Here is a 20,686-nt window from a genome sequence, read left to right on the forward strand (position 1 = left end):
CAGATGCTCCGGTTTCCTCACACATTCCCAAGATGTGCCAGTTTGTCGGTTAATTGGCTTCTGTAAATTGTCCCTGGTGTGCAGGGCATGGATGAGAAAGTGGAATAACATAGAACTAGTATGAATGGGTGATCACTGGTCTGTATGGACTAGATGGGCTGAAGGGCCTGTTTCCACTCTGTATCTCTAAATTAAACTATACTGCTGCACATAGTGGTCCTGAAAGCTCTGGGAACTTAGTTAAACCCGGCTTATGTGGGGAATCCAGTTCTCAATGTAAAGATATTCCAAAGTTACAAGTTCTGCCACATACAATTTTAATTTATCTTTACTACATTCAGGTCATTAATGGTAGAATGCTATATTTTCAATCAGTTACAGAATCAACCGTGATCAAACTAAAATAGTATTATTACCACTGGCAAAAGTTTAACATCCTGGTTCCTTCAAGTGATAACATTAAAATAACGGGTTTAGATGCTGCCACAATGAATATTATTCCAAGGCCACTCACCGACTTATCCTCCCCTGATGATGGCAGCCTAAGCTTTGAAAGCTCTGGACTACTGCTGTGAACCCGGTCAGAGGAGTGGCTCCTTCTGCCTCTGTGGGGTTTGGAGTCTGCTGTTGTGCCTTCCTGGTTCAGTGCAGGCCCATCGGCTGCCCTTTGTGGATTCTTGGGAATTGCAGAAGACCGTGATTTCTTCACCTCTGAAACCAAGTGGCGAGTATCTTTGGGATGGCTCTTCATTATCCTGGGAGAATTCTGGGCGGAATGTTCCCCATCTCCCGTTACTCCGCTTTTCGCCTCTGAACGCTGTTCGTCATCTACTGACTGTTCAACAATCTTTTCTTTCTCCAGTACGTTATATGAAGAACCATGCAGAGATCTCCTTGAACCAGCCAAATAATCCCAGCTTCCAGTCTCAGGATCCAGGTAAAGCCCTCCTGGTGTTTGATGTGGGTGGCCCATCTCCATAGGAGTCATGGACCTTCCCTCCTCATTCCCGGCTTCCCTGCCGCTGGGTATCATCTCCCCCTGGCCATACTTGGGTATCATCTCCCCTCTGTCTCTGCCAGCCTCTGTTCTCTGTCCCTCTGCAGGGACACTGGGCTGCTGCACCTCCCTGTGCCCGACACAAGCAGAGGATGGTCTACTCTTCCTCCTCTCGTGCCGGGGCCGTCTGCTGACAGGAAGCACTGGGCTGGGGTCCCCACCCCGTTCACCCTCTGACTGCTGGCCGGCTGAGTGACCCTCGTACTTCCTCAACTCCTTGTGCTCATAGTCGGTGGAGGATGGTCTGCCTGCTGTCTTCTCTTCTTTGGAGAACTTTTTCACATCACTGACTGCACCATCATAAGCATCCATTTTTAGTTCTGCAGCGTGACATATCTTTACTTGATCACCTCGTGGCAAGGTCACTTCTTCGGAAAGAGGTGAAAATGTTTCCTGAATTTTTACACCAGGTGACAGGCCACTGGTTAGTTTGGATCCAGATGTCTTTTGGGGAACATCAGCAGGTCTTGTTGATTCTTTCGTGTAGTCAGCCATCAGGGCATCGAGGTCAAGGATGCTGCTGCGGTGCAAAGCTTTTCTAATCAGCTTATCAGAAGTACTTTTCCTTTTGCCTGAAAGGGATGATTTTCCAGCGTCTAGATCAGCAGATTTTGACAACTTTGGGCTTCCGTGTTCTTCATAATCTTTTTGAAGTGCTTTGGAATGGTGGTCGCTCTTCTTATTCTGGTAATGAAAACTATTTGGTTCTTCAATTTTCCTCGCTGAACTTTCTATTCTGTATTCTGCCATAAAAACATCCAGGTCTAAAACATTGTGACATTTGGTCTTTCTTGGTTTCTCAACATCTGCCGCTTTAGACTTTTGCACAGTTGGTGTTACATGGGCCTCCTCTGACGAATCCTCCACGCTGTCGGTCCATGGCTTGGCAAGAAACTCTTCAGTCAACAAAGTCGATTTTGGTTTTTCTGGGGTGAAAAACTTGGGGTAATCTTTGGAGAACTCTTCACGGAAGCTGTCTGTCCTCCAATCAGTTGAAACATAGCTGTGCTTCTTGTAGCCAGCCTCAGTTGAAGAACCATACATTTGATCAGCGTTGACTTCTGAAGAAACCTTCTTGCTTTTCTCATCCCTTCCTGCCTTTGATGGGGCTTTCCAATAGAAATCTGAAGCTGCCTCATCTTGCAACCAATGTTTAGTTTCAATATTGTCCCGACACTTTGGATCTTTCTTGGATCTGGCAGACAGCAGCAGGTCCTGGATGATCAAGTCATCACATTTTCTTAAGTCAGGATGCCTGGTGCTAGGTTTTGAAAGGAACATGCCTGGGTTATTGAAGGAGCTGTGCCGAGTCACTTTCACTGGTTTCTTTCCAACTTTATCCGAGCCGGGTTTTGCTGAGCTGAGTATCGACTGCTGAACTTGCACTATTTTGAACACCTCCACCCCACTGATATCAGAATCTGGTGCAGCTAATGAAGTGTTATTCTCGGTTGGATGTGGCTGGTTCCAGCGTCTCCTTACACCACAAACATTTTCTTTAAGTTTTGTTTGACCTGTCGCAACATTTGACCTCCTGGTGCTCTGGACATCGACCCTGTCTGTAGAGGTAGTTGGGAGTGCGGGACAGACTGCTTCTTCACATACCTTCTGAAAGACACCAACTTTCTCGTCACCTCCAGCTGGCAGCACAATGGGAACATTTCGTTCAGTGATCTTTCCAGAGTAAAACCCAGAATCAGATTGTTCCTCTGTTTCAAAGTAAATCTTTTCTTTCCGCTCTAAAGGTGTATCTTCAACCCGAGAAGATGTTGTATTCTTGCTCTCGAGTTCATCCTGTGTTACTCGAACTGTTGCTCTCATAGCCAAGTAGCTCTTTGGTCCGGATTTGGAAGTTTGTTCTGATCTTCTCCCTTTATCAAAGCGGGAATCTGCCGAGTTGGAAGAACCTTCCCAGTCCATTATCTCTGGGACCCTTTGATGTTGGGTCTCACTTTCAGCTACAAAGACTCTGACAGGTTTTACCAGCAACTCAGACTTCAATGGTTCAGGCTCACTTTTCGGTCTGTCTGAACATTGGGAACCAAGTTTGGTTGTTGAAGCAACAATGGTCTCAGGCGCACTGGTCCCAATCTTCATCTCCCTCTTCCTCCCGGCATCGTTTGGCATGATCATTTTCCCCAAGCTGGTTTCCTCTTCGGTGGTCCCTTTATCCAAAGCTTTCCTCACTTTCTTCACTGAATTAAGTCTGCTCCAAATATACTCTGGTTCCGGCTCCGCCACATGCAACTGGCCTTTTCCTACCTGGAAGAGAAGGAAAACAAAAACTGGTCATGAGACTCAGTGGGAGGCGTCCGATGCTCAACAACAGACATTCAATAAGAATACACACGACAGATTGTTAAGACTGATGAAACTGGAGATGGTAATGTGGCGAGAAGGTAGCAAGTGTAGAGATGTTGATAGTTTTGTTAAGAAATAAGTGTGTTTGGGGCCAGCATTTAGCTGTATAAATGCCCTGATGAACGATCCAGTAAATAGTGTGCGTGGGTGAGAACAAAAAATACAGAAAGACATTGAAAGATGAAGTTATTGGAAAAAACTCAGAGGGATTCCACATAAGAAACTGTGAGATCAGGATGAGTGAACCAAAGTTTGATCAGACCACATTCTAACTGAGGCACGGAGGGTCTACCACTGAACTCAATCACAAGACGTGGACAGTTCAGTCATGGACAGAGCACAAAGCACGTCCTTAATTCCCCTGCACCAGTGCTTGTGGTTCTAGCATCAATGAGGTCGGAGTGATCCATTTCCAACTCACACTGGCATGCAGCTTGTTGGGAATCTGCATGGGAGCCATTCCCACGAACTGCTCCTCCTGTCCTCAACAATGGAGCAGGGGAATGTTGCCTTTCCCACCTAACAACAATTAGGTGGGAAAGGCAAAGGGACAACAAAATAAAAGGGGAGCAAAATAAAGGATTGAGAGCCATGTCGTTCAGAGTGTTAATTAGACTACAATTATGAACTGGATCACAGTACTCTATTCATCTCTCCCAACAATGTTGATCGTAAACACCACCTCCTTGGCCTCACCAGAAACCTTTGACCATGACCAATTCATGTGGTTGTAACACCACCCGATAGTGAATGGAATCTGGACAGTAAATGGGATTCAGAGCTTTTCAACCTGAGTTCTTCACATTAGATGGCAGCCGCAGCAAGTAAAATCCCAGGTGACCAGACGTGCCATTGAAAAGCATTGAAGATGAGAAGTGAATTCATGAAACTGCACTGAACACCCACTGTAACATCACTTGTGAAAGTTTTTTAAGCTGCCAAATTCAATCAAGACTTCAAATTAAGTGGGTTAAGTGAATTTTCCATTTCCTGTTTAGAAACATATAGTATTTAAATTATGACTTTCAATGATTCAAAAGATGTTCTCTAACAATTGCTCTTTGTTAAATTTGAAATGTTTGTGGGGATTACTAAACCATAGATTTCCTGTTGTGTGTCGTACGTCAAACCCAATGGACCACACGTGACCAGCACAGGAACGTTCACTCCCAGATTATGCTGTTGAGCATTCAAGAATATCCCTATCTAATGGCAAGGTCACTGTGTTAACTTGTGGCATTTTGATAAATCCAAATTGCTTCAGTCAATGAATGAAGCTCATTGTTCCAGCTGAGCTGGGCTGCATCAATATAGCAGCCGACATCAAAAGAGAGATTTTGTTGCTTTACTGGGTTTACCATGGCCTGACAGTCCAGTGAAAAGCACAAGTTCATTACCGAGTCTCTTTCAACTTCATTTTCTTTTTCAATGATCTCCATCCCTCTCTGTTCTTGAGCGTTCTGCAAAACGGAATATTCTGGAGATGAAAAGACAGTCATATCCACCTGCTTCTCCAAACGACCAGCGTCGACAACTGCTCGAGTCTCAAACCTTTTGAGAAAATGTTCAGGAAATTATGAATCAAACAAATTTAAAATTGAAGCCATTGATCTGTAAGGTAATAGCCCTTTGGAATAAAAGCTAGAAAGAGCTTCCACTCAATTACTGAGAGAAATGGCTAACAAAGAACTGGTTAAGCAGGATCAGTCATTTTGTGCTACTGTTGAGAAAAAAGAGTATAGTTGTCAGACTGTTCTCTTAAAAACTAGGATTTGGAGGCAAAATATTGTCACAACAATCTGACAATCACAGAGCAGTTGGCTGTGTTCCTACAATTGCCATTCCCCAACACACAAACCCCAGGCTGTTGTAAGAAAAGGCAGTGAGTGAACAAAGGCAGAATGTTCCAGTTACGACCACACCAATCTGATCGTTTACGTATGGAGTAACTAGATTCTGTTAATCTCGTTCAGGGAAGGTTACTGCTGAGCAAGTCTGGACACGAGGGGAAATTACTGAAGAAGCAACAACTCGACAAAAGGTCGTTTACAAACACTGCGGCAAAAACAGCAGAATTTGGGCGGAACCCGGGATGTGTTTTCATGCTGGAACTTGGCTGTGTGGAGGCACAATGACCAGAGGTGTCCAATGCAGTATCTGAGTGGTGTCCAAGTTGGACGACCATTGATTATACAGGGTGTGTGTGGTGTACAACCTCTCTTCACATCAAACATCATAGTGGAAGAAAACAAGAAAACTGGCATAACATTTAATTCAAATTAAAAATTATTAAATAATTTTACATCGACACATGGGAGAGGGGTCTTGTTTATTGATCGTGAGGTCGTAACCAAAAAGTAAAAGGGAGTGAGGAGCTGGTTATTAAATCTGTTAACTCAACAAGTAAATGCATTCCTTTGGCCATGTGAATGGTTTAACAAATACAGCCAGGGCTTTATGCAAGACAGGTTTTTACAGAAAGCATAACACGTGATGATGGATTAGTCAGCTCTAGGCTCTGCTACTGCCGAAGCTCTGCTTTTTGCCCAGAGTGGAATGATGTGTTGTATCAGGCACTGGGAGCTTCAGAACCTGGTTCTGTCCGCTGACCTGGTCTTTTTTTTTGTATCAAAAATAATTTATTTAATTACGATCACGATACTAAAACCAGAAAAAAAAAAAACCCGTGGTAACAATACCCACCACCATGGTACAAAATCCACCAAATAATCCACATTTTCAAACATCTATGCTACAATCCTTACAGCTATATTAAATAACTACTATACAACTATGTCCCTCTCTAAAACCACCCGGGAGCGGACATAACCCCGGAAAAGGGGCAAGCATCTGACTCGGGCAAAGCCCTCTTCCGCCTGGCGCCGTGACTCGCGGATGGCCAGCTTGGCCAGGACCAGGAGCAACTCAACCAGGACATCTTCGGCCCTGCCCACTCCCTAGATCCCGTCACCAATCCTTCGGTCGCTGACAGCTGACTAGTTCTTGAAGAATCAGGCACGTATTCCAGCATGTGTAGGAAGGAACTGCAGATGCTGGCTTAAAACGAAGATAGACCCAAAAAGCTGGAGTAACTCAGTGGGTCCGACAGCATCTCTGGAGACAAGGAATAGGTGACATTTCGGATCTGAAGAAGGGTCTGAGTTACTCCAGTGTTTTGTATGTATTCCAGCTGCATTGTAAACAAGGCTAACATTTGCAATGAGGGAAATTGTGGTGAGAGACTTTCGAGGCAAGGTCATTGGGCAAAGATTGGAAGTTTGGTAAATTGGACAATTAGGCAATTTAGCATCTGATATAAGCAAGACTTGCTCAAGGGGTGCGTGCGGTCCTGTCTGGGTGCAGCCCTGTCGAGGGTAAGTGCTCTGTGAGAAAGGTGCGAGTCTTCGGCGAGGAGGCTGAGGGAGGACGCCACACCAAACGCTGGAGCGGGAGAGACGAAAGAAGGAGACGTCAAGCAAGCTGATTCAGTGTGATGCTTGCAGTATGTGGGAGGTCAAGGACACTGCTGGTGCCTCTGGCTGCGACAAATGTGAGAAGTGCATCCAGGTACAGCTCCTGAAGGACCGTGTTGGGGAACTGGAGAAGCAAGTGGATGACCTCGGGTTCGTCCGGGAAACTGAGTCGTTCCTCGACAAGTCCTACAGTAAGATTGTTACACCTAAGGCACTGGATGAGAGAAGGTGGGTGATGGTGAAAAAGGAAAGGAAACATGGAATGCAAAGGTCCCCGGGTGTTGTACCTCTTGTGAACAGGTTCACCCACTTGGAAGCTGTCGGGAGAGAAGACATTAACACACTGAGCGGCGCACTGGCTTGGGAAGCAAAAAGTGCTGTTAAGCCAAAACCAAAGAGGCTGACGTCAGGCAACGCCGTGGTAGTTGGAGACTCCATTGTGAGAGGTACGGTCAGGGGTTTCTGCGGCAACAGACGGGATTCGAGGATGGTGTGCTGCCTCCCTGGTGCCAGGATCCAGGATATCACAGACAGAGTGTAGAAAATCCACAAGGGCGAAGGTGAACAGCCGGAAGTGGTAGTACATGTTGGCACAAACGATGTCAGAAAGAAGGGGATGAATATTCTGAAGCGTGACTTTAGAGAGCTCGGAAAAGTGCCAAAAAGCAGGACTTCCAGGGTGGTTATCTCCGGTTTGTTTCCACTTCCTCGTGCGGGCGAGAGCAGGAACAGGGAGATACAGGACCTGAATGTGTGGCTGAGGAACTGGTGCAGGGGTCAGGGATTTAGATTCTTAGACCACTGGGATCTGTTTTGGAGTAAGGGGGAACTGTACAAATGGGACGGATTGCACCTTAACAGGTGGGGGACCAGCATTCTGGCAGGCAGGTTGCCACTGCTACACAGGTGGTTTTAAACTAAATAAGGGGAGGGGGGGGAGGTGTCAAATGGGATAGTCAAGGACGGAGTTAAAGGGAACGGGAGTAAAGGGATAGCTAATGACCCCAGAATTAACGGGAATTAAAGCTCACAAATGGATAGGAGAGTATGGCCAAGTGTAATAGGGATCGATGTGAAAGGTGAGATGCGTAAGGAATTAAAAATACTGTATATGAATGCGCAAAGTGTAAGAAGTAAAGTGGATGAGCTTGAGGCTCAGTTAGAGGTTGGTAGATATGACATTGTGGGGATTACTGAGACATGGCTGCAGCAGGATCGGGCATGGGAACTTAATATTCAGGGTTATACATCCTATAGAAAGGACAGGCAGGTGGGCAGAGAAGGGGGGTAGCTCTGCTGGTGAGGGATGGAATTCAGACCCTTGCGAGGGAAGACATAGGGACTGACGAGGTAGAGACACTGTGGATTGAGTCGAGGAATTGCAAAGGCAAGAAGACACTAATTGGTGTTATCTACAGACCCTCAAATAGTAGCCCCCCAGATGTAGAGTGTAAGTTGCAGCAGGAGTTAAAACTGGCATGTAACAAAGGTAATGCCACTGTAGTGATGGGGGATTTCAATATGCAGGTAGACTGGGAAAATCAGGTTGGTTCAGGACCCCAAGAAAGAGAGTTTGTAGAGTGCCTCCGAGATGGATTCTTAGAGCAGCTTGTAATGGCCTCCTCCTGTACCTATTTTTCTATGTTTCTAAAAGAAAGCCAATGGCGTGAACAAGAGACTTAGGCATATCAGTCTGGTGAAGTGTTGTGTGCAACTCCTGACAGATGTCTGAATCTGAAGCTGTGTGTCTGCCCTCGAGGAGTGTAGGCAATTTCTCTTCAGTTTGAACAGAATAGAGAAGAAATGCTTTGTGCCTAGACTCAACAGTGTGTGATTAACAATGAATTCGACCTGCAGGTATCAGCATGCTGGACTGAAAACAATGACAGACATGGGATGCATTTTGTTTAAACACAGATGAAGTAAACATCACAAATTAAACTAACGTACAGTTTGGTTATATCTGAAGATAGTGGTCGAGGTGGAAGTGACCGTCTTTGGGGACTTTGGACTTGTTCTTTGTTCTCAGAAATGAAGCTTTGGACTTGCTGCTTGACACAGATGTTTATCTTCTCCTTCTCACCGGCGGCCTGCGTGCCCTCGGCTTTTGCTGGGCTGCTGCTGGCATTGTTAATGAGAAGACTGATGCGTCTCTTAATCATCCCACCACAAATTGGAGTTCTATTCCCTTTCGGTCCTCGATCATTTGAACCCAAACCAGGATTTTCATCATTTGGAGCAGGCTCCAGACTAGAAATGTTATCCAATTCCCTATTTGCCAAACTTTTATGTTGCTCCTGGCTACTTTCCAATTTCTCCTTTTTAGTTTTTGATGAGGTAGTGAACGTTCTCTCTTCCTTTTCCTCCTTCCTGGATGCTGCAATGGTTATATTGTCACTATTATCATTGTGCCACAGTGTCTTGCTTTCTCTTGAACTCATTTCCTCTTCTTTTTTTGTCTCAGACAATACAAGACCCTTGTAATCTTTTCTACTGATATCTATCTTTGGATTGCTATTAACGGTTTCTTTGACAGCAAACAGGTAACTCCTTCCTTTGTTTTCAGGGTCATCAGGAGACGTGGGAGACCTGGATATCTCCATTTCCGCTGCTGACCCTTCTGCTTTGAGTTTGGTCCCTGAGAACAGAGCACCTGGCGTTTGCATGACGGGGACATTCTCTTTGCTTTCCTCCAATGGGCTGGTATTTCTATTGTAAACCATGGACCCTGCTGCTTCAAACCTGGCGGTTAGGTCCATGGACAGAGGCCTGGGCTTTTTAAGCCATGGTTTTTCAGGAGAAGCAGCATTTTCATCATGTTTTATGGGGGTTTCTGATTTCTGGTCAAGTGTCGTTCCAGAAAGCCACGAAGATAACGGCCTGGATTTCCTTGGATGGGATCTGCGAGGAAATGAGGTGTCAGCAATGTCCCTTTCCTTATCTGTGTTGTCTGTGTCTTGTCGTACACTTTGGTCCAACTTTTCCAAAACACTCAGAGGAGGCGCTGCGGGATCTGACGTCCCGATCCCTTGAATGGCACTTAAGGTGCACTTCCCAAAACGGAAGGATGGTTTAGGCAACGTAAAAGGTTTTGAGGTCCTTGGCATCTGGAGATCCTTTGGTCCATCTCTGCTCATCCATTTCCCAGCTTTTGAGTCACCTTCAATGGAGTTGTTGGATTTTAACTTCTGAGTAGAAGTTTCCAAAATAACCAATGTGGTTGCCTTCGCTTTGGAATAGTCTCTCTCCTCGTCTGCCATACTTTCCGAATTCAAGACTACGCTGGAAGAGGAAGCTGCAACATTATAGAGATTTGGTGTTGAAGGCAAATGAAGCATGTTTTTATCCTCCTGAGAATCACTTGCCCCAACGTAACTGATGCTCTCAGGTCCATATGAAGATCCTGAAGACCAGAGTGGTGAAGCAGCTAGTGAATGCTTTGCTGCTGTGCCCCTGAACCGTGCTTCCTCATCACCTGTAGCTGCAGACAGCTTCCCTGATGGAGTAACTTTCGAAGTTACTCTCTTAAGCTCCGAGGGTGCATCAGGTGCTTGTGTGATCCGGAAAGGTGAGAATGGCACAAAGGATTTTTCTGAGGAAAATGGTCTTGGAGAAACTCTTGGTCTTGGGGTTATTAAAGTCTTGGTTACCGAACACAAATTGTAACTCAGTTTGCCTTCATCGAATATATGAGAAGTTGGAGTTGTTGGGTCCAGGGCTTTATTGCTTGCATCTGAAAGAGGACTTCCACGAGCCCAGGGAGTCTTTATCTCACTGACATCATTCACGTCACTCAAGGTATTCTTCCGCAGTGGGATAGGTTTCCCCTCCACCCATGTTGCCATGGTAAGCTTTCTATTTTAAACATTTACCATCCTGCATGACTCAACACTCTGGAGTCTTGCCCTAGAGAGAGAGAGAAATAAAAAGATAAGAGTGAGAGAAAATTAATGAATTGTACAATAAAGTTAGCACAGTGAGTGAGCCATTGCTCTTACGTGGAGCACCCGGTTATTCAAACATTCTACCCACATACTCACCCACATACAAAGTTTCAAACAAATAAGCCTGGCATATCAAGAATCAATATTAGGAGAAAAACAAATCCTGCCTCTGGATTAAATAACAGCAGGAAGTGGTGACAATAAACTCATGCTGTGTGGTAATGGAAGCTATTTACCACAGGGTGCGGTAACAGGTTGTTTATCTATCTGCAACCTGTATCATCATTATTCCAGTGAATGAAGAGAAAATAGTTGAGCAGCTTTGTAGTTGTAATATTTTTCTCCCAATATTAACACAGAAACATAGAAAATAGGTGCAGGAGTAGGCCATTCAGCCCTTCGAGCCAGCACCGCTATTCAATATGATCATGGGTGATCATCTAAAATCAGTACCCCGTTCCTGCTTTATCCCCATATCTCTTGCTTCCGTTAGCCCTATGAGCTAAATCTAACTCTCTCTTGAAATTAACGTGTAGTCATAACTGTGCTGACATAGGAAGGTCAAATTTCATGCTGTGGTTTTGTTCTAATTAGCAAGGATGACATCCTGTTCGGCTCCATTAATCAATAATCTGTGACATACATACTTAGTTTATTAATGGGTGAGGGGGATTTATTTTGGCCCATGCAGAGCTTCAAACAAGACAGCAGTGAACAGCAGAAATACCATTTATTGCCTAACTTGGAGCTTTTCTCTCTTTTGTTCATTACCAGCTTGAAGCAAACTATCAAAGTACAACAGAAAATGCCTATTTCCCCAGTTCATCAATTCAGGCACAAATTCCTTAGTCACTCCACACCACAGAATTATCAAAAGAAGCCGGACCAGCGGAAACATTCATAAAGTAAATTAAATCACTGCAATTTAAAATACCCTGCAATAGAAGGCAAACTTTTCCTGAAATGAAATGTTTTAAATCAAGTTTATGCACAACATTACGTACTTATTCTGAAACAGAAGATGACAGTTTCAGCCCAACAAGTCCATACCCACTCCAAACTAAACAACGCATCAGTCCAAATTCCCTTTTTCTCATTCCTCTGCAATGTATTCCCTTCAATATGCCACCAACTTTGTCTTGTATGCCCTGCCACCTCGAGGGTGATCTACCGTGGTCTATTAACCTACAGTAATAGCGCTTTCTCACGGGGCGACTTGACGCAAGATGTAACCAGAGTGAAGTGGTCGTGGTCTAGCACGATATCACACGATATAACGGGGGGGGTAGATAAAGAGTTCCCACGGTACTCGGCATTTCTGTTATTTGTGCGAGTGACTTGTCCGTCTCCCGAGCTTTCCCGTTAAATCTTGAATGAACATTGTGAACTGTGAAGTGTAGTTAAATCATCACGTGGCACAAATGATGTCACTTTTTTTTTCACACACTATAAATATCCTCCCTTGGTTGAATTGGCTCATTTGGAGACATGCCTGTACTGATGCCGTGACTTTACTGCAGGAAGATGCCACATTATTTAGGAGAGAGGGGGAGAGAGACAGAGAGAGAGGCACAGAGGCAGTGTGATGTACTTCGGGGTGACTGGCGGAAGAGAAAGAGCGCACATGACCTTGGTCTATCTGTGTGTGTGGGAGCGAAGAGAGACTAAGCAGAATACATCGGTCTTATTGTGTGTGGGGGGAGAAAGAGAGAGGTGGGGAGGGGGAGAAAGAGAGAGTTGGGGGAGGGGGAGAAAGAGAGAGGTGGGGGAGGGGGAGAAAGAGAGGGGTGGGGGGGAGAGAGAGAAATGAGGGGAGACGTATATACACACACAAAGCAGAGTTTTACTGTGTATGTGGGAGACACAAATGGACTGAGCACAGTACCTCGGTCTTACTGTGTGTGGGAGAGGGGGAGAAAGAGACGTACACTCACAGAGGCAGAGTCTCTCAGCCTGTGTGAGAGGGAGGGAGGGAGAGAGAGAGAGGCACACACAAGGTGGATGTGAAATCTCACCTGCCTGTTTCAGTGACAGACACCCGCCGCCAGTAAATGAAGACACCCTCATCTGTCTCCCACTCCTCTCCCTCGACTCCCCCACCTTTCCTTCCCAACTCCAGTCCCGTCCCGACCCCCTGGGAAACTGAAGGGAGCAACAATCAACTGCTGCCTGCCCGCTGAGTTAAAGAGTTCCCACGGTAGTAAGACGATGTTAGTTGCGCCCAAGTTTAAATTTCCAACGTGTGTTTCAGAGTAAAGAGTCAGCGCAGAATCCTTGATAATCAAAAACTGTCTGAATCAGTAAGTTAGACACAAAATGCTGAAGTAACTCAGCGGGCCAAGCAGCATCTCTGGAGAAAAGGAATAGATTCCATTTTTGGTCGGGACACTTCTTCGAGATGATTGTAGGGGGGAACTGGAAGCAAGAAAAGACCGGGACAAATCAGGGCCAACAACAGATGACCTCAGCAGGGTATTTTGAAGAGGGGTCCCGACCCGAAATGTCGCCTAACCCTTTCCTCCAGAGATGCTGCCTGACCCACTGAGTCACTCCAGAACTTTATGTCTATATTTGGTTCCCTGATAGGCCAATTGTTGGCTAGGGATAGTGTGATCCCAAGAGGGAACCATTGTTGCAAACCTTGGACTGGTTAACCGACATTTACTGCATGGGGGAGGGTGGGGGGGGGCAGGAGGGGGTGGGCGGGGGAGAGAGAGAGAGTGTAAGTTACCTAAAATTAAATAATTCAATGTTCATAGTGAACACAGACACAAAATGTTGGAGTAACTCAATGGGTCAGGCAACATATCTGGAGAAAATGAACAGGTGGCGTTTGTGTCTATCTTCGGTAAAAACCAGCATCCGCAGTTCCTTCCTGCACAATGGATCTCAGTGTCAAGTCTCTGACTCCCGTTGACAGGCCATTCGGCCCACAGCCCGCCCAGCGATGACTAACCCATGTCACAGGGGGATGGTGTGAAGGCAGAGTTAGACAGAGCTTGATTAATGTTATGGTTGGGGAATGGGCCATAATATGGCCAGGGAAACGCTGTTATTCGTGACGCCCCCTCCGCCCTTTCCCAGCTGTTCTCAATTGCACCCCTGGCCACACAAAAATGTATACTTTAAGAAGGAATACACGGAACATTTAAACTCAGAACGCTTCTAACAGAGTGAGCCATGTGAGCACTTTGATCATTCTCCCTGTATTTGCATTTGACAAAATAGCCGGAAAAAAATGTTTAAAAGTGTTCATACCTTTTGCTATGCCTAATTGGCCCTTACCTCTGCGAAAATAGTCTGATATTCGTAGGTGAAATGTCACCAACAATAATTGATTATATTATTAATTGACTAATAATTGACTCTATTAGCGGAAAGATGCAATTCTGATCTAATATTATCAGTGCCTCTGTCTTTGGAAGCAACACCAGCAATTTATTAAATCTGACTACATGCGGCACAGTGGTAGAGTTGCAGCCTCACAGCCCCAGAGACCAGGGTTCGATCCTGACCATGGGTGCACCGGTTTCCTCTCACACTCCAGAGATTACAGGTTTGTAAGTTAATCGGCTTCGGTAACATTGTAAAATTGTCCCTGGAGTGTATAAGAATAGGTGGTCGGCGCGGATTCGGTGGGCCGAAGGGCCTGGTTTCCGCGCTATATCTCTAAAATCTGAAGTTAGGTAATGTTTAAAGGAACTGCAGATGCTGGTTAATACGCACAAAAGGACACAAAATGTTGGTGTAACTCAGCAGGTAAGTCAGATCTGGGAAGAAAAACATAAAAAGCTGGAGTAAGTCAGCGGGTCAGGCAGCATCTCTGGAGAAAAAGAATAGGCGGCGATTCAAATCGGAACCCTTCTTCAGACATCCTAATCGGAATTGAGTCTGAAGATGTGTCTCGTCCCGAAACATCACCTATTTTTCTCCAGAGATGCTGCTTGACTCGCTGTGAAAAATTTCTCACGGACCATAAAAATGCAGGACCTTTCAGTAAAGTCCCTTTTAAAGATTATAGTTATTTTCTTGAATCTCATTAACATAACTCATGAATAAGTTGATGTCCATATGCAGATGCAAATCTTTATTTTTTAAATTCAATCCCACAGAAGACAATTTTTACTCACCTTCTGTCCCCTCTGTCCAGCTTCCGGGTTCACCGTTCGCAGGAGTTCCCACGGTAAACGCAAGAGTTAATACGGATATCGCACTGGCCACTACGTGCATATAATGTTTCAATGTTCAACCACAAGTGTACAAGTCACTCTTGGAGAAATTCAAGCTTGTTTGAATTTTCTCCCGAGTCACCAAGTTACACGAGTACCTGCCGTTAGCGCCACGGTGGTCCACGGTGGTCAACGAATGCCGTACGGTTATCGCACGAGGTTCCCACGATGTTCAACTCTGGTTAACTCTTGCGTCAAGTCGCCCCGTGAGAAAGCGCTATAAATCTCCTGGAAATGGGAGGAAGCTGGACCTTGTGGGGCAGAACATGTAAGCCGATGCAAAGTGGCCCGAGTCCTGGGACTGTAGTCAACAGCATTACCCTCCACACCACCGCGCTTCCCTTTTAGATTGTCACTGTACGTCCTCGTTCTGCATGTACTTTTATGGTAGCTGGTGTAAAAACTACATATGCTGAGACAGCGAAAAGCAAGGGTTTTAGCTTGTAAAAATGCAATGTTGGATTAATGACAAGCTCCCTGGATGGAAACCTCTTCCCACTGAAAGGGCCTTAACAAACATGGTATGAGATGCTCCAAGTGATCCGGGCTCTTTACATAATTTGTCAGAATCTTAGTAAGAAAGGCGAGATGGCTGCTACTAATATTTCCAGAGAGAGAATTCTAGAATGAAATTCTAGTGCAAAACCATTACCCTGGACCAGGATTGATCACGACAGGAGGCACGGCAACACAGCTAAGCTCCCACCTAACTTTTACCCAAGGCCCAGAGGAGGCAGAAAAATGGCGGAATGGGAAGTGGACATTCCCCATTGCAAGACATGAATAAGACACGCGAACAGGAATGTTCTGGACTCCTTCAGAGGTGCTCTCGGAGGTGCCTTGGTGAAGGTTGGCTTTACATAGTCCTCCTCACTGGCACAGTGCTTCCCACATATAAACCCTCACCACTAACTCTGGCGCCCAGGGTGCTCTGTGAATCAAATCAATTCAGAGGTTATGGGGCGAAGGCTTGAGAACGGGGTTAGGAGGGAGAGATAGATCAGCCATGATTCAATGGCGGAGTAGACTTGATGGGCCGAATGGCCTAATTCTGCTACTATCACATAGGATTGTATCATCAAATTACAGTGCCACATTTGGGTTTTATATTGGTCAGAACTTACACACATTAGTTCGGCACTGTTTTTATCCATTATGCACTGGAGATGTGATGGCTTATCCTCAGGTGACAAGCTAATTCCCAGTTCTCTGTAGCTGTAACACTACATTCTCTGTGACTGTAACACTATCTTCTCTACAACTGCAACTTGATATTCTGCACTCTGTTTCCTTTCTCTTGGCTTTGATTGTAGTCAGGCACGGATGTTATTTTACCAGGACAGCATGCAAAACAACGTTTTTTTTACTGTATCTCAATACATATGATGATAATAAATCAATAACAGTGCCAGTTACAACAATTGTCATCCAAATTAGTTTAATAAGTAATGTTTTGATATTCATTGATGCAAGTGGGCAGATCCAACAATTATTGTCCCTCGTAGGTCGCTATGAAAGCCTTACATTGCTGCCATCCATCTAGTGGCAGAGGTGGGAGGGAGGGTCCAGATTTAGACCTCCTCCCCGTTCCTGTCAGGCAAACAATACAGAAGCTTGAAAGCGCACACCACCAGACTCAGGTCCAACTTCTTCCCCTCTGTGATCAGGCTTCTGAACTTGGCCTTCCGTAAGCTAGGGTCCAGCTCACCTCTATCCCATTGTAGACATTGGACTTTGTCTAAGAAACTTTTGCGCTACAATGCTGAGAACAATACTCTGCACTCTGCATCTTCCCCTTTATCTATTGTACTTGAGTTTGACTTGATTGTATCTAATGTATCATATATCTGATCTGGTTGGATTGCATGCAACAAAGCTTTTCACTGTACCTCATTACACGGTTCACTTTATATTCATTTCACTGGAACAAAATACGTGCCTCGCTGAAATGTGGGCTAATGGTGCCAGAGTGGGGCTCTACCGAGGAGTTGAATACACCAGAAGGGTCTAGGATATGGACGCAGGAATTGCAAATGGAAGACTAGAATTCCAACAGCCAATTTTATAATGTGTAGGAAGGAACCACAGATGCTGGTTTAAATCGAAGATAGACACAAAAAGCTGGAGTAACTCAGTGGGACAGGCAGCATCTCTGGTGAGAAGGAACGGGTGATGTTTTCGGGTTGAGACCCTTCTTCAGACTGGTGAAAACTAGTCCTAAAAACGATCTCGACCCGAAACCTCACCCATTCCTTCTCTCCAGAAATGCTGCCTGGCCCGCTGAGTTACTCCAGCTTTTTGTGTCTATCTTCAGTCAATTTTACAAAGTGGTTTTCAAAAATCTTCATCTTCCCCTTCAATATTCGACCTGTAGCATTAAATATTTAATTGAATCGAGTGGCTTTATAAACCGGTGATTCAACACCACTGAACGATATTCCAGCAAACATAGCCCAGGAATTCCCTGCGATTCAACCTCGAGTGCGATCTACACCTAGAAATGTAACCAGATCAAAGTTCCAGAGGTTGGAAATCTGAAATAAAAACAGAGAGTGCTAACCAAAGATCCTATAGCGGATCCTCTGCTATAAGATCTTTGCTAACAATACTCAGGCAGCACCTGTGAGAGAGGGTTCACATTTTATATCATTGTCTCTTTGTCGGTTTAGGTTTTCTTTGAGTTTATGACTTAATGCTTTTGGGAAGAACACTTTTTATAGATCCACAATCACCGAATTTTAAAATCAAAATGTGAAAGTGGTAGAGAGATACAGCACAGCACCAGGCACTGTGGCCCACCGTGTCCATGCCGACCATCAAACATCACTTTCACATTTAACCCACCACAATTCCTCCTTCCCACATTCCCGACAAAACTCCCCCCGATTCCACGCCTCAGCCACACACCAGGACAACTAACTTACCACGCACCTTTGGGATGTGGGAGTAAACCGGAGCAAACCCAGGAGGTCACAGGGAGGACGTGCAAACTCCACTCAGACAGCACCCGTAGTCAGGATTGAACCTGAGCCTCTGGCACTGGGGGGGGGGGGGGGGGGGGGGGGGGGGGGACAGCTCTACATAGAAATATAGCTGATGCAGCTCTACCAATCATTTTTACACAGAGAGTGGTGAATCTGTGGAATTCTCTGCCACAGAAGGTAGTTGAGGCCAGTTCATTGGCTATATTTAAGAGGGAGTTAGATGTAGCCCTTGTGGCTAAAGGGACCAGGGGGTATGGAGACAAGGCAGGTACAGGATACTGAGTTGGATAATCAGCCATGATCATATTGAATGGCAGTACAGGCTCGAAGGGCCGAATGGCCTACTCCTGCACCTATTTTCTATGTTTCTAACAGCCTGCCGTTGAAACCGCTTCAATTTTTCTCAAAGGATTTTTAATAAAGTTTTTGTTTTTCGAGCACTGGTATCTGTGCAAAAGAAAACAAACACCAGAGGAAGCCCCAGGTCAGAGGTAGCTTGGTGCTTGGTGTTTTTCTCACCACCAGCAGAGGGAGCCTCAGGCACTTCACCCAAATTAACATCACATCGAGGAATTGTGAAAGGAAGGAAAACGTTAAAAGTCTGCACACGCAGAAATATCAATCCCCTTCCGCTTTCAAAGTTTTGGATGAACTGAATGATCCTGAGATCTCTCTGGACTCTGAGTGGGGTCACTATTCCACCAGGCCCCTCTCACCATCAGGCCTGTTCCTCAGACTGAGCCGAGCTCTAAAGGTCCTTCGATGGGCTGCCTCATGCAGTGCTGAACACAGAGGGAACATCAGATCCCAGAGCCCTGAGCTTGGGTCCCACTGCCTTCCATAACCGTGACAGACTGGCCAGGAAACTGGTCCTCTCCTGCTCTAGGTCTTCCCATAATGATGTCCCAACATCAAGAAGCTTCATTGCTTTGAGCATTGCAACAAATCTGACGGGTGTTTACGTTTCGAAAGCAGGGGTCCGACACAAAGGAAACTGCTGGGATTAGCGACGGGGAGGGTGTGCTCACAGGGAATATCTGCGACCATCAGATGCTGAGACACACTGTCGCCATGTGTCGAGTCTGCACATCTCCACAGGTTGTGGCGGGACAGGCAGCAGAGGGGATATGATGTGGCTCCGCATGGTGGGCCTACCGCACTGTGCCACACATTGCTCACTGCCTGAACCAAGCACAACTAGGGCAACGAGTTACTGGCTCACTAACATTTCAAAGACAATCCAGGCGCCACATTCACTGTACATATTCTTAAAAACTGCGAGAAGGCAATCAGTTATCGCTTCCCCAATTTGGAGATGGGCTGATGGGCCTGTTTCCGTGCTGTGTGAATCAATGAGGGGCCTTCCACCTGAAACATGAATTCCATGTCTCTGTCCAGTGGTGCTGCTGATCTACTGAAAGGATTTTGTGTTCAGATCCACCGTTATTTGTGACACACTTTTTCACCAAAATAAAATCTACAAAAGTAACTCGAAATGTGGATTTAAGATTAGAAATGGACCCATTCAGCTGTGGCTTTTTAAATGACAAACTATCAGCAAAACAAGAATTCAGAACTTTGTCCAAGAATACACACACACATCTGTGAGATTTCACAGCAAGGAGCAAAGACATCTCTGGCAAGGAGGGGCAGAGGTTACAACTCGAGAACAAAGGTCCCAACAATGGAAAATGTGACACAGCATATCCTGAATGTCACTCCCTCTGTACAAATCGCTCCAGCCTCTCCTTAGTAGCAACCTTCCATTTATTTTACAATGTTAGCCCAGGTTGACAAGAATAATATTTGTTATCACTTCCTGGAGGTGATTCATACACGCAGCTCCAACTGGCCACATCTATCATTACCTCCACGTCAGGTGCACTTAGTGGACACAAGGAACTGCAGATCTCAGGCACACATTCCCCTCTCTGTCCGACATTGTACCCACCTCTGGCAGAGTTTGTGGATCCCATTCGAAAACCCTCAACCACCCCAGGATCCACAGATGGAGGGGGGAGAAACAAAGGGGTTGGCACACACCCACAAAGACAGGGACTGACACACAGACCCCCAGAGGCACCCACCCACAGAGACATATGCACACCCGGGGGAGGGGGGGGGGGGGTGGGAGAAGAGAGAGACAGACACAGAGAGAGAGACAGAGAGAGACAGACAGAGAGAGAGAGACAGAGACAGAGACAGAGAGAATATCAGAGATAGCACTCGTTGATGTCGTTTAAGCAGTTTAACCTCCTAGAAACAATATTCCACCAACATTCAGAGCTTACCACCATTAATAGTCTGACTTATTTTACCGTAATGTTGTCTGTCTGGTCGGCTTACACAAGGTAGGTTTGAGTGTTGTAGCACTATGACCAGTCTAAGACTGCTTGCCAAACTGCAGTGAACTTTGGAACAATACAGACTGCATCTGTGAAACTCCTTCCTGAAGTGTTACAATCAGCTGCTAGTTCACTCCTCCGATTCCTGGGCCAGTCTCCTCCCTGGTCCACATCCCTGGTTCAGTCTCCTCTGACCTACATGGTTTTCCTTTGATAACTTGCATGAAAAATTGTTATTTAGAGAAGACCACAGAAGATGAAGAGATGAAGTCTTCAAGCTTGAGGAAGAGAGG

General features: G+C 45.6%; 1 protein-coding gene across 3 annotated transcripts in view; it reads right to left on the reverse strand.

Moving 5' to 3' along the window:
* Positions 1-20,686, reverse strand: part of kiaa1671 (KIAA1671 ortholog) — a 137,838-nt gene that overhangs the window by 80,223 nt on the left and 36,929 nt on the right. For 2 of the 3 annotated variants that reach the window (XM_033043392.1, XM_033043393.1), the window contains exons 2-4: positions 8,842-10,797; positions 4,816-4,969; positions 515-3,319 (exon numbers count right to left, since the gene is read on the reverse strand). In XM_033043392.1, coding sequence (XP_032899283.1) covers positions 515-3,319; positions 4,816-4,969; positions 8,842-10,736 — 4,854 coding nt within the window. In that variant the 5' untranslated portion in view covers positions 10,737-10,797. The remainder of the gene's footprint in view (positions 1-514; positions 3,320-4,815; positions 4,970-8,841; positions 10,798-20,686) is intronic. The other variant, XM_033043394.1, reaches the window with a different exon arrangement.

The sequence above is a fragment of the Amblyraja radiata genome, chromosome 25, assembly GCF_010909765.2.
Source record: "Amblyraja radiata isolate CabotCenter1 chromosome 25, sAmbRad1.1.pri, whole genome shotgun sequence".
Classification (NCBI taxonomy): domain Eukaryota; kingdom Metazoa; phylum Chordata; class Chondrichthyes; order Rajiformes; family Rajidae; genus Amblyraja; species Amblyraja radiata.